Raw genomic sequence first — 12,033 nt, forward strand, 5'->3', positions numbered from 1 at the left:
TCAGGCGCCCACCTGGAGAGCACGGGAATACAGTTCAAGTTTTGGCAATCAGGCGCCCACCTGAGAGCATGGGAATACAATTCGAGTTCAGCAATTAGGCGCCCACCTAGAGAGCACGGGAATACAGTTCAAGTTCAGCAATCAGGCGCCCACCTGGAGAGCACGGGAATACAGTTCAAGTTCAGCAATCAGGCGCCCACTTGGAGAGAACGGGAACACAGTTCAAGTTTTGGCAATCAGGCGCCCACCTGGAGAGCAAGAGAATACAGTTGAAGTTTTGGCAATCAGGCGACCACCTGGAGAGCAAGGGAGAACAACACCGGTTTTAAGGAAGGGAAACAATGTAAGTGTCGGTAATCAGGCATCCACCTAGAGAAAAGGAAAGCATCTCAGATTATAATTCGAGTTCAGCAATCAGGTGTCCACCTAGAGAAAAGGGAAAGCATCTCAGATTACAATTCAAGTCGGCAACAAAGGGACTTCACCGGGAGAATACAAGTCAACAAGGCAACAAGAACCACAAGATCAAGTTTGAAGATACAGATAGGATTTTTGTAATGCATAGATCATAGTTTAGTCTAGCTTCTTTTTATTTTGACATGTTGTAATAAGGAGTTCAGTAAGCAGTAGCAGCAGCATCAGCAACAGTGAAATCTCAGCTTCACGGTAGTCCCAGCTACCGAAACTTCTCGAACTACACTGACATGATTCCTTTATAGCCAAGGATATGTAGGCAACCTCGGAAGCAGGGTGCGGTAAAATCTTTCAAAAATGCTTCCCACGGAGTATTCAAACGGGCAAAAATCGCTCGTATCCGCTCACTTTATCTTTGCACGAAAGCTCTTCGTGTTTCCGAGCAAAGAGGGGCAGCTGTGAGCACGTGATTTTTGCCCTATATGAATTACTCTCATAAATTCAAAACAAAATTAATTTTTCCCATTATTTGCAATTTCGTAGATTTTTGTAGCATTTTTGTTAATTGTGTGCATTTGTCTGCGCATGTTAATTTTGTTTAAATTATGAAAAAATACAAAAATATATTGCATTTGTATTTAGGATTTAACTTTGCATTTTTAAGAATTAATTAGTAATTAAGTTGCTTTACAAAAATGGAAAATCATAAAAATAGTTTATTTTTGTTTCTTAATTTTAATTTTGATTTTTGGTAATTCTCCCTTTAATTGGTATTTAATTTAGTTGTGGTAATTATAATTTAGAGTTCAATTAATTTAACATGGTAGGACAATTTGATTTAGGAATTAATTTTTTGTTTTATTTTTAGTTTTAATTTAAAAGGAATTAAAAGGAAAAAGAAATGAAAATAAGAGGAAATGAAGAAATAGGATTTTGGGCCAAATTAATTGATTTCTCTCCAGGCCCAAGCTTGATCCACTGAATACCCATCCAAACCCGCCCCAATACCCGGTCGTCCCCACCAGTAATGCCAAACGACCCCGTTTCAATAAGTGGGTGATCCAGACCGTTGATCTTCTTTGATCGAACGGTCCGGAAGTGGATGGGGTTTAATATATTAGTGTCCGAATTCTAACCCACCCCCCTCTTTCAATCGTCTCTCTCACACCCCCCCTCTCTTCAGAGACATAAACCCTAGCAGCCGCCCCTTTTTTCCACCGCCTTAGGGTGGCGGCACCACCACCAAACACCACCAAAATCACACCCCAGAACCCCCTAACTCTCCTCTTTCCAAATCCTCACTCCGTTCCCTTCGAATAGGGCTAGAACCTCTCGAATCTTAAATCTAGGGTTCGAGCCCTAGAGGTCAAAGTCAAGTTCATCCATGCAAGATCATCCCTCATGTTCCTCCGAGTGTTCAAAGTCTGGTTCATCTCAGAATGGTGCTATTCGTGTGTTCTTGACAAAGAGTAGGCGATTTACACCATTTTGGGGTTAAATCAGAACTACCTGGTGATTTCGAGTTTAAGTCGGTAAGTTTCTTTTCTTTCTTCACCTCTTTGTTCGTCTTTCTTCGCCTCTTCTTTTTCTTCTTTCTCTAGCATGCCCTGACTGAAATCAGTTTCGAGTCTAGTGTCCCCTTTGAGACAGTTCGTTTTCATGTGCGTTTGTGTATTTGTTTCCGTTTCATTTCTTCAGTTTTTCTTTTCAAAATCTTAACCAATATCCTCTATTTTTCTTGATTTTATGACTACTTTTCTGATAAATAGCTTAGGTTAGATTGTTAATAAACTGATAATTTAGTGTTAATTTCAATTTAGTATTTTAGCTTAAGGAAAAAATCATCACTTGTAGCTTAGATTCCGAGTTTTGAAATCACTCAAATATTTCTCTTTTCCGCTTATCATTGAGTTGGTTGGATTTCTGACCCCTTTTGGTTTGGGCTTTAGGTTCACCTGATTCATTCATTTGGACCTGAACCTTTGGGTCATTGACCCATGACCCATTTGAGGTTCAGGGGTAATAATAGGGTCATGGGAGGGGGGGGGGTAATTTGGGTAGTCTAGCTTAGGGGAATCTCAATAACTAACTTAGGAAGCTTCTAGGAAGCTGGGGGAAGGGACTATCTTGAAATTCTGATAATTAAGCTAGGGGTATTTGAGCTAAAATGAAAATTGCAAAAGGGTCTAGGTGCAAATCTGATTCTTATAGAGCTGCCCTAATGCCTTGCCTATAAAGGCATTCTACCTTGGCATTCAAGGCAGACTTGAAGGGAAGAAAATCTGAAGAAAAACTGAGATGGCTAAGGTATTGGACAAGACTGATTTCCTTGCATTCTTTTGGTGAAAATGGCTAAAAATTCCATTTAAGTGTTGCATTTCTGAATCCCTTCATTAGATAGAATCTCTGGGGGGTTTAGCTTTTGCATTTTGGTTGAAAATTGGCCTGAGTTTGGTTTTGAAAAGCTGGTTGAAGCTGTTAGGGTTTGATTTTACTATTCCATTGCTCGAATCAAGCTGGTCTTCTTTGCTTGGTTTCCTGATTGATCAGTTGCTGCTGTTTATTGCTCCTCACCTCTTTTTCTTTTGCAATTTCCAGGTACATGTTCTTAAACTTGTAGAATGTGATGCTCAAGTTGGAAAGTGAAATGGAAATGGAGGTTTTTAAGCTTAACACTAAGTTGTGTGTTCATAGTATAGCTTTATTTTATGGATCTCTCTGTTTCATGCTTTCATAATTAAGTTCTTCATGTGTAATTGAATATTCCATCAGATACTATCTTTTTATTATAGGATTTTAATTGGTTTTGTTTGAATGTAAGTGGTTCAGAAACATTCTAGAATTTATGGATTATGAGTGAAGGATCAATAGTTGGACTCTATGTTTAATTATGTAAATTGAGTAATAAGAAGTTATATTAGATTTGTTTGCCTGTTATCAAATGCACCAGAAGTGTCATGGCATGCTAGGCAACGTTAGTTTTCACAGGTTATCTAATTGAATGTTGTTTCAAACTATGATCAGTTTTTTTTCTTTTTTTTTCGTAAGTTGTGTTTGAGCATGAACCATTAATAATATTTAAAGTTTCCTGGTATATTAATTATGGAGTGGGGTTGAGATTTATTTAGTTGTGTTTGAGTGAAAAGGGCTGTTTTAATATGGGTCAATGCGGTTTCCGGATAGTTTTAAATAATTGGCTTTTAATTGTTCATGCACAAATGTTTGGATTCTGAGACCTGGGCCTAATACTGGCCCAATCAATGGAAAATAATGGTCAGTCAGAGTACGTGTGGCATCCATGTTTGTTAAGGAAATCAGGCTCATGTCAGCACTTCATTAATTTGATATTTTGTGTGCCTGGGGGTTCGATCTCGAATCCCACCCCTGCTTGACGCTCAGCCCTTAGAACCTTGGGGCTCTCATTGGGTCGGATTGGGAAACAAGCCGAGTTTCTCTATATATAGGGCTATGTTTTCGAGCCCAATATTCTGTTCTCATTCGTCTGCTATATACTCATCTCGTGCGGCACTGGTTTATTGGTTTTAAAATTGGTTCAAACGTTTAGCCTAAAATTAGTGACAATCTTTCCTGCTCCTTTAATAGTTAGTGGAGGTGTGCTATATTAGACAAGACGAATTTTTTGGCCCTCATAATTTAATTTAGAGACCTCTTGGTTAGAATAAATCGAGGTGTGCCGTGCAAAATAAATTTCAATCGCATGGCCCTCGTTTAATTAATATTGTTTATCCTTAGAACTCGCGGCGTGCCATTTAGCGAATTTCCATGGCCCTCGCAAAGTTAAAAATGCGTAGTTGCTTTAGGCGCGTAATTTATAATTACCTTCCTAAGCTCGGGTGTGCATTTCATGTGACCCAAATCCAAATCTTAACAACGTTAAATAAAATGTGTCTCGGACTGCGGGTGCATTTCATGTGGCGCGGTCCAAAGACGTATTTTAGATGACGTTGAAATCTCCCTTAAAATAATTAAAAGCAGTTTTAAAGTTAAAATGCACATAGGTTTAAAAGTGTTTTAAAATCGGATAATTAGGCCAATAATAACAGTTGAGCGACTGTGCTAGAACCACGAAACTCGGGAATGCCTAACACCTTCTCCCGGGTTAACATAATTCCTTACCCGGATTTCTGTGTTCGCGGACTGTAAAACAGAGTCAATTTTTCCTCGATTCGGGATTTTACACCAGTGACTTGGGACACCATAAACTATCCCAAGTGGCGACTCTGAATCTTTAAATAAATAAATCCCGTTTCGATTGTCACTTTAAGTTGAAAATAACTCCCTTGTATACCCTTGCGGGGGTGTAGTAAAAAAGGAGGTGTGACAATCGGATAATTATGTAATTTGTGCATTAGTTACTTTTAGTCAATTAGTGCAAGTGTATTAATACTGTAGTTGTAGCTTTACAATCAATAAGTATTCATTCTCAGCTCAACTGCTCTTCTCTCTTCTTGCTGTGACTAGCTCAAGCATGAGTGCTCTCATGGCTGCCCTTTGACATGGTATCAGAGCTATCAGAGAAGATCTGAATATGTTTCTCAAGTGCTCAATTACAAAGCTAGAGCTCAGTTTGAAGATAATTGATCTCAAAATTTTGGCATTTGCGATCTGTTTTTTTTGCAATTAGGTTTTCTTCGATTCAGCAATGGGGGAAAACAAAATAGATCATACACATCCGTTATTCGTGCATCCATCATATACTCCAAGCTCAATGCTAATTCTGGTTAAGCTCAATGGATCCGAGAACTATGGCTTGTGGCGGAGATCGATGAGGATTGCACTCCAAGCCAAGCGAAAGCCAGGGTTTATTACGGGTAAATATACCAAGGCTTCATTTCCGACAGTATTGCATGAGGATTGGGAAACCTGTAATGCCGTAGTCCTTTCATAAATGATGAATATTGTATCACTAGATCTACTAAGTGGTATAGTGTATACATCAAATACACATGCAGTGTGGGAGGTGATCTTCTAGAAAGGTTTGACAAAGTCAATCGCATGAGGATCTATCGGCTACATAGGAAAATTGCAACAATATCTCAGGGTACTGATTCTGTTTTTACATATTTCACGAAATTGAAGAAGTTGTGGGGAGAATTTGATGCTAATAGTACCACCTTCAAACTTTGTTAAGGACTATGTTAAGCACCTAAGTCAGCAGAGGTTGCTTCAATTCTTAGGAGGTCTGAGTGAGTCGTATAGTCAGGCAAGATTTCAAATTCTCACAAAATATACTAAACCTACCCTAAATTAAGTGTATGTCATGGTTATTGAGGATGAGACTCAAAGAGGTTCGTCAGGGCAAAATTTTACAGGTCTCAATTCACTATTTTAGGGCAATGATATTACTGCTCTTTGGAGTGCCAAAGGACCTCAGATGCAGAAACCTAGAAGGAACTTCAATATACAGTGTGAGTTTTGTAAAATGAAAGGACACAACAAAGAGCACAACTACCAGTTGATTGGATGTCCAGCAGATTTCAAAGGCAGGAGGAAGCATGGATTCTGCATATTTTGGCAATTCTGCATATTTTGGTAATTCTACAACATAACATCAAAGCATGGGAAACAACCTAGGGAATGGGAACAGGGGTCATGGAGTTACACGACCGTTAGGTCTTGATGGTGATCATAACAAAGCAGGGTACACAGGATTGACTGCTAGCTACGAAGGTACAGATAGAAATGGACCACATGCATATGCAGCTGGATTGAAGATTTTATTTACCCGGGAACAGTATGACTAAATTCTGAAAATGCTTCAGAAGGATAATGCACCTGAACCAATAGTTAATGCAGCAGGTACAACTAGTCCTTTTATGATTGCAAATGCAGCTAGTGTAACTAATTCTACTGAAAGTAAAGTGAGGGATGATAAGTGGATAGTAGATACAGGTGCAACGGACCATATGGTTTCAAATACTAAAATGATTTCTGATCCTAAAGATCAGACTAAATGTGATGGTGGAAAAGTTCATTTTCCAAATGGTGATAGCTTGGCCATTTCTTATATAGGAAGTTCCAAGTTAGATCAAGGAGTCATATCCAATGTACTATGTATCCCAGGCTTTAAGTATAATCTACTGTTAGTGTCAAAACTGACTAGGGAATTGAATTGTTGCATGTTATTCTTTCCTGATTTTTGTCTTCTGCAGGACCTTCACGCTAGGAAGGTGAATGGGACTGGTAGGTTGAAGGAGATCTCTACTATTGGCCTCACAATGACAAAGACAGGGTACAAGCTTCAGCAGTACTGTGTGTGACTAATGAAGAAGAGTTATGTCATAGGAGACTTGGACACATACCACATAAAGTTCTACAACAAATGCATATAGTAAAGCACAATAAGTTGCATAGCAACACTGTTTTCCCTATTTACCCTCTGGCAAAGCAAACAAGATTTCCTTTTCCACAAAGTACTAGTAGAGCTTCTAAAGCATTTGATTTGATACATGGTGATGTATGGGGTCCTTATAATACCCCTACCTATGATGGGAATAGATATTTTCTCACTTTGTTGGATGACTATAGTAGGATGGTTTGGATATTTTCTCTTAAGCTCAAAAGTGATGTACCTATTGTAATAAAGGATTTCATGACTCTTATAAAGACTCAGTTTAATAGTGCAATAAAGGTGTTCAGTTCAGATAATGGGACACAATTTTTTAATTATCATTGCACAGACTTGTTTAAGATTGCAAGTGTTGTTCATCAAAGATCCTTTGTCTACACACCCTAGCAGAATGGGGTGGTGGAGAGGAAGCACATGCAGATCCTTGATTTTGCTAGAGCTATCAAGTTTCTGGGAAGTATTCCTCTGAAATGATGGGGCCTTTGTGTGCAAAATGCAGTCTATTTGATTAATAGAATACCATCCACCGCACTTATAGGGAAGACTCCTTTTGAAGTATTCTATGGCAAACCACCTAAGTTGCAGCATCTCAGGGTGTTAGGAAGCTTATGTTATGCCGCCGGCACAGATGGAAGTGACAAATTTGGAGTTAGAGCAGAGCCTTCAGTGCATATGGGGTATTATTCTACTTAGGAGGGTTATCAGTTATACAATCTTACTAATAAGACTTTTTTTGTGTGCAGAGAAGTGTCTTTCAAGGAGTACATATTTCCTTTCAAGACAGCAGCATCTACAACTAAGGAGCCTGTTGTTGAGCAGTTTGTTGATGGTGATGATGCCTTCATCATGGATCCCAATCCAGAAGATTCAGAGGCAGTTCTTGATTTAGATGGTTCAACTCCTCCATCTCCTGAATCTCCTACTGCAACTCCTGAGGCCTTAGAGCACCATGCCCCTTTTCACGAAGAAGTGGTGGTTCCTCTCACACATGTGGAACCCTCACTTGACATGCAAGAAAAGGGTCCAAAGAAGTCTACTAGAATTTTTAAACCACCTGACTGGCTGAATGATTTTGTACATGGAATGCCAAGAATTGGTCCTTCAACTACTCTTGGATCTAGCTATCCTATATCTACCTACATGTCTTATGCCTCACTGTCCCCACATTATTTTAAGGCACTGTGTAACTTCTCAACTATTGCAGAACCAACTTCCTATGCTAAAGCTCTTCAAGATCCAAAATGGATAGTTGCAATAGATCAAGAGTTGCAGGCTTTGCAGGACAACCACACTGGAGTTTGGTTCCCTTACCAGCTGACAAAAGGGCTATAGGGTGTAAAGGGGTATATAAGGTGAAATACAATGTCAAAGAGGAGGTAGAAAGGTATAAGACTCATTTGGTAGCCAAAGAATACACACAACATGAGGGTCTTGACTATCAAGAGACCTTCTCTCATGTGGTAAAAATGGTCACAGTGAGAGCTGTGCTATCCTTCGCTGCCATGAATGGTTGGAAGCTGCACCAAATGAATGTCTTTAATACTTTCCTTTAAGGTGATCTGATGGAAGAAGTGTATATGACTCCACCTCCTGGTCTTTTAGGTGAAGGGGAGCCTCCAAGGATTTGTAAGCTTCAGAAATCATTTTATGACAAAAAACAGCATCTAGATAGTGGAATTTGAAGCTTAGTGGGCCTTATCATCCTCAGGTTTTCTGCAGAGTCGTCATGACTACTCACTCTTTAGCAAGAGGTCTGGTTCTGACTTAGTCATCATCGTTATCTATGTATATGACCTCTTAATCACTGGCTCCTCTTCTCAATTGATTCAGGAGGCTAAGACTATGCTCCAACATCACTTTAAGATCAAGGACCTGGGGAAGATGAGATACTTCCTTGGTCTTGAAATTGCTAGGAGTAGGCATGGAATTCTAGTATGTCAGATTATGTTTACTCTTGACCTCATCACTGAACTTGTCCTTGAAGGATCCAAGCCAGCTTACACACCTTGAGACACAAGTCAAAGGCTCACTAGTGCAGAGTATGACCAGACGAACTCACATGGCAATCTGAATGTTGATGAGTTGCTAAGTGATCCTAATAGCTATCAGAGAATAGTTGGAAAACTGTTGTACCTAGCTATGACAAGTCCAGATATCAACTATGATGTTCAGAACTTAAGACAATTCATGCATAAGCTAAAGAGGTCATACTTGGAAGGAGCATTGAAGGTTGTGAGATATTTGAAGAATGCATCAGGATTGGGAATTTTGTTGTCTTCCAAACCATCTAAACAACTCACAGTCCACTGTGATGCAGATTGGGCCACATGTCCAATGACTAGGAAATTAGTAAGTGGATTTGTGGTAAAGCTGGGTGATTCTCTTATCTCTTATAAATCAAAGAAACAAGTACAACGTCAAGGAGCTCTACAGAAGCAGAGTACAGGAGTATGGCTAATGCAATAGAAGAAATAGCTTGGTTGGAAGGATTGTTCAAGGAGTTGAATGTGGGCTTGAAGCTCTCAGTGAAGCAGTATTGTGACAGTAAAGCAGTAATTCAAATTGCTGCAAATCCCATTTATCATGAAAGGACCAAGCATATCGAGATAGATTGTTATTTCATTCGAGAAAAAATACAGTTAGGCCTCATCCAAATAACACACATTTCCATAGACTTGCAGATATCATATGTGTTAACTAAAGCACTGGGGAAGGCACAACACGACTTTCTATTGTCCAAGCTGAGAGTGTTCAACTTGTTCACACTATACAGCTTGAGGGAGAGTATTGAGGATATAGACTCTATGTCAGTTAAGTTGTTACAATGTTAGTTAGGGAATAATTATGTAATTTGTGCATTAATTAGTTTTAGTCGGTTAGTGAAAGTGTATTAATACTGTAGCTGTAGCATTACAATCAATGGGACAGTATTCATTCTCAACTTAACTGCTCTTCTTCTCTCTTCCAGCTGCGACTAGCTCAAGCATGAGAGCTCTCATGGTTGCCCTTTGAAAAAAAATCCCCATCACAGATCTTGCCTGGTTCAACCTTTATTTTGTCTTTGTATTCTTTAGTGATGTTCACGTGCTTTTCATTTCCACGGCTCTCCTCTTTCTGCTCAATTGAAGAAATTATTATCCATAAGGCCCTTCTTGTGCCAATGGCATTCTTGCAAGACACAGAAAGAATATTCCGTTCCTCCACTGTCAGCTCCTCAATACTATTGTCTTTGAAACCTTCTCCATAAACTACACCATTTCCTCGATCATACTGCTCAACCTGCTCAGTCAGCTTAGCCATGTACACGTTTTCTTCATGAGTTGACTCGGTCATGTTTAAAGTAGCACCTGATTTAACAAAGTTTAAGGTAACTAAAAGCCATACAAGAAAGTCAACAAAGGTGGCAACTAGACACAACTAAACTAAACTTTCCAAAACTAACTCATCTATCCTCGTGGTTAGTATATTTTCGACAAAATTCCACTTAAGCCCCTATAAAATATTTGGGTTCACACTTAGTGGCACATGAGATATTGCCGGAACAACTAACTTTTCCTAACGTGAAAAAGACTACATTACTTTTTATTAGGAATATAAAAAATTATCCGTCTAATTCCATTTTGTTGCCTCGTCCATCCACTCAAATCACAATCCCTCATCCTCAAAGACCACGAATTGCAATACTGCTATCCATGCTCCACTCCTTGAGACCTCCAAAATATCTCACTCACTTTTCCTCATATCCCTACACAATTTTGTTCTGGTCATGGGATTCAGTTCCTTCATATATTGTTTATTGGACATAAGCTATAAATATTTAGTGGCCATAAGCTATAAATATCAACTATAAAATAGAAAAGCTCAGCAAATATTACAAGTCAAATGTAATTGTTTGGAAGTAAAATAGTGTGCTGTCAACAAACACGTTTCACCTTTTACAGTAGAAAAATCACTCATCCTAAAGTATTTGATTACTACAATGCATCTTTGTGTAAAACAAGCATTTTTCTCCAAACCCTATTGGGTTAACGACACTCGCTAGTTGCTAGATCAACTGCTTCCTGCTTCTTTTAACTATGTTAGTGCAGATGATACAGAATAGGTTTTTTCGGAACTAATAAGTGAATCACATATAAGCTATATTTGATGATTCAGCACGCACATGGATGCAACCAAATTTGGTTAGAAATGTAACAAGGCAAAATTCCCAACAAACTCAATAAATGATTGGAGCTACTGCTGCGGGAGGAGTGGACTAGAACTATTAGATTTTAAGAAACTTCATCTAGAGAGGTCAACTGTACTAGCTTTAGAGCATTGTTGTTCCAAAGCTTATACCACGACGTATCTTAACGAATCAAAAACATATCCTTACTATATATCAACAAACATCCATTTTACTATTTTATGTCATGAAAAATTCTTTCGTGCATAGACTGAAAGCATCCGAATTAACTCCCGGTAACAATCTTCACATGTCCGCTAAAGATTCGATCAAATACTGAATGTATCAATATAGGCCAGGACATTGAAACATTATTAAAGATGAAGCAGAGGAGCTAGCATGTTTTCCTCTCGATGCACGTTAAGCGAGTCTTGCTAATGTGCATGAGTAGTGTGAAAATGCCGGCCACCAATACCTTACCATCACCGGTGACTTTGGTTATAGCAACACCAGCGAATACAATACAATCAAAAGTAAGACCACTCACTTTTGGTAGCTTCCTACTGCTAAAATTTCAACCCGTACGTGAGGAGCAAGAAGATGAGGAGAAGAGTGAGAATCATCTCAATCCAATTGGGAAGCGTGCTGCGAGAAGAACGGGGTTAGAGGTTCCCCGCCGACTTCAATTATCTGACCTAGCTAAGTCCATAGTACCAATTCCTGATGTTGCAAAAGGCCCTGCAATAGAGGAACTGAAATCTCCACCAACGGAGGAGAAACCCTACCAGAGGAATCAAAGCTCACGAAGTGGGTAAGGCTCATTCCTCCAGATTTGCATGGTGATACATTTGTAGTTACGATTGTTGAGGAGGATATTAAGGAACAATAGGAATATTGGGGTACTTCTCTTATAGGGTATGTTCTGGGTGATACTCTATTTTTCAAATCTATGGAGAATTATGTGGAGAAATTGTGGAATTTTGTTATCAAACCCAAAATCCTATATCATGACGACGACTATTACATATTCAGGTTTGATTCTGCGAGTGACAGGGATCGAGTCTTGCAATATGGTCTTTACACA

At 39.0% G+C, this 12,033-nt stretch overlaps 2 protein-coding genes across 2 annotated transcripts; one reads left to right on the top strand and one right to left on the bottom strand.

Annotated features, from left to right (window-relative positions):
* The first annotated feature begins 8,250 nt into the window (after positions 1-8,250).
* LOC109218540 (uncharacterized mitochondrial protein AtMg00810-like) lies at positions 8,251-9,250 on the top strand. The gene is made up of 4 exons (XM_019382915.1): positions 8,251-8,293; positions 8,339-8,410; positions 8,493-8,716; positions 8,834-9,250. Exons 1-4 carry the CDS (start codon positions 8,251-8,253, stop codon positions 9,248-9,250), a joined length of 756 nt encoding a protein of 251 aa, XP_019238460.1.
* Positions 9,251-9,763: 513 nt separating this feature from the next.
* On the bottom strand, positions 9,764-10,117 carry LOC109218542 (14-3-3-like protein E). The gene has a single exon (XM_019382916.1). It carries the CDS (start codon positions 10,115-10,117, stop codon positions 9,764-9,766), a length of 354 nt encoding a protein of 117 aa, XP_019238461.1.
* Positions 10,118-12,033: the final 1,916 nt, after the last annotated feature.

The sequence above is a fragment of the Nicotiana attenuata genome, unplaced genomic scaffold, assembly GCF_001879085.1.
Source record: "Nicotiana attenuata strain UT unplaced genomic scaffold, NIATTr2, whole genome shotgun sequence".
Lineage (NCBI taxonomy): Eukaryota > Viridiplantae > Streptophyta > Magnoliopsida > Solanales > Solanaceae > Nicotiana > Nicotiana attenuata.

What these genes read in the sequence shown, in the direction of transcription:
- LOC109218540 (XM_019382915.1), top strand. Translation starts at nt 8,251, where the DNA reads ATGGTCACAGTGAGAGCTGTGCTATCCTTCGCTGCCATGAATG. An exon ending in AGGGGAGCCTCCAAGGATTT is followed by an intron (nt 8,411 to 8,492) that starts GTAAGCTTCAGA and finishes TATCATCCTCAG; the next exon opens with GTTTTCTGCAGAGTCGTCAT. An exon ending in GGAGTAGGCATGGAATTCTA is followed by an intron (nt 8,717 to 8,833) that starts GTATGTCAGATT and finishes GAGTATGACCAG; the next exon opens with ACGAACTCACATGGCAATCT.
- LOC109218542 (XM_019382916.1), bottom strand. Translation starts at nt 10,117, where the DNA reads ATGACCGAGTCAACTCATGAAGAAAACGTGTACATGGCTAAGCTGACT.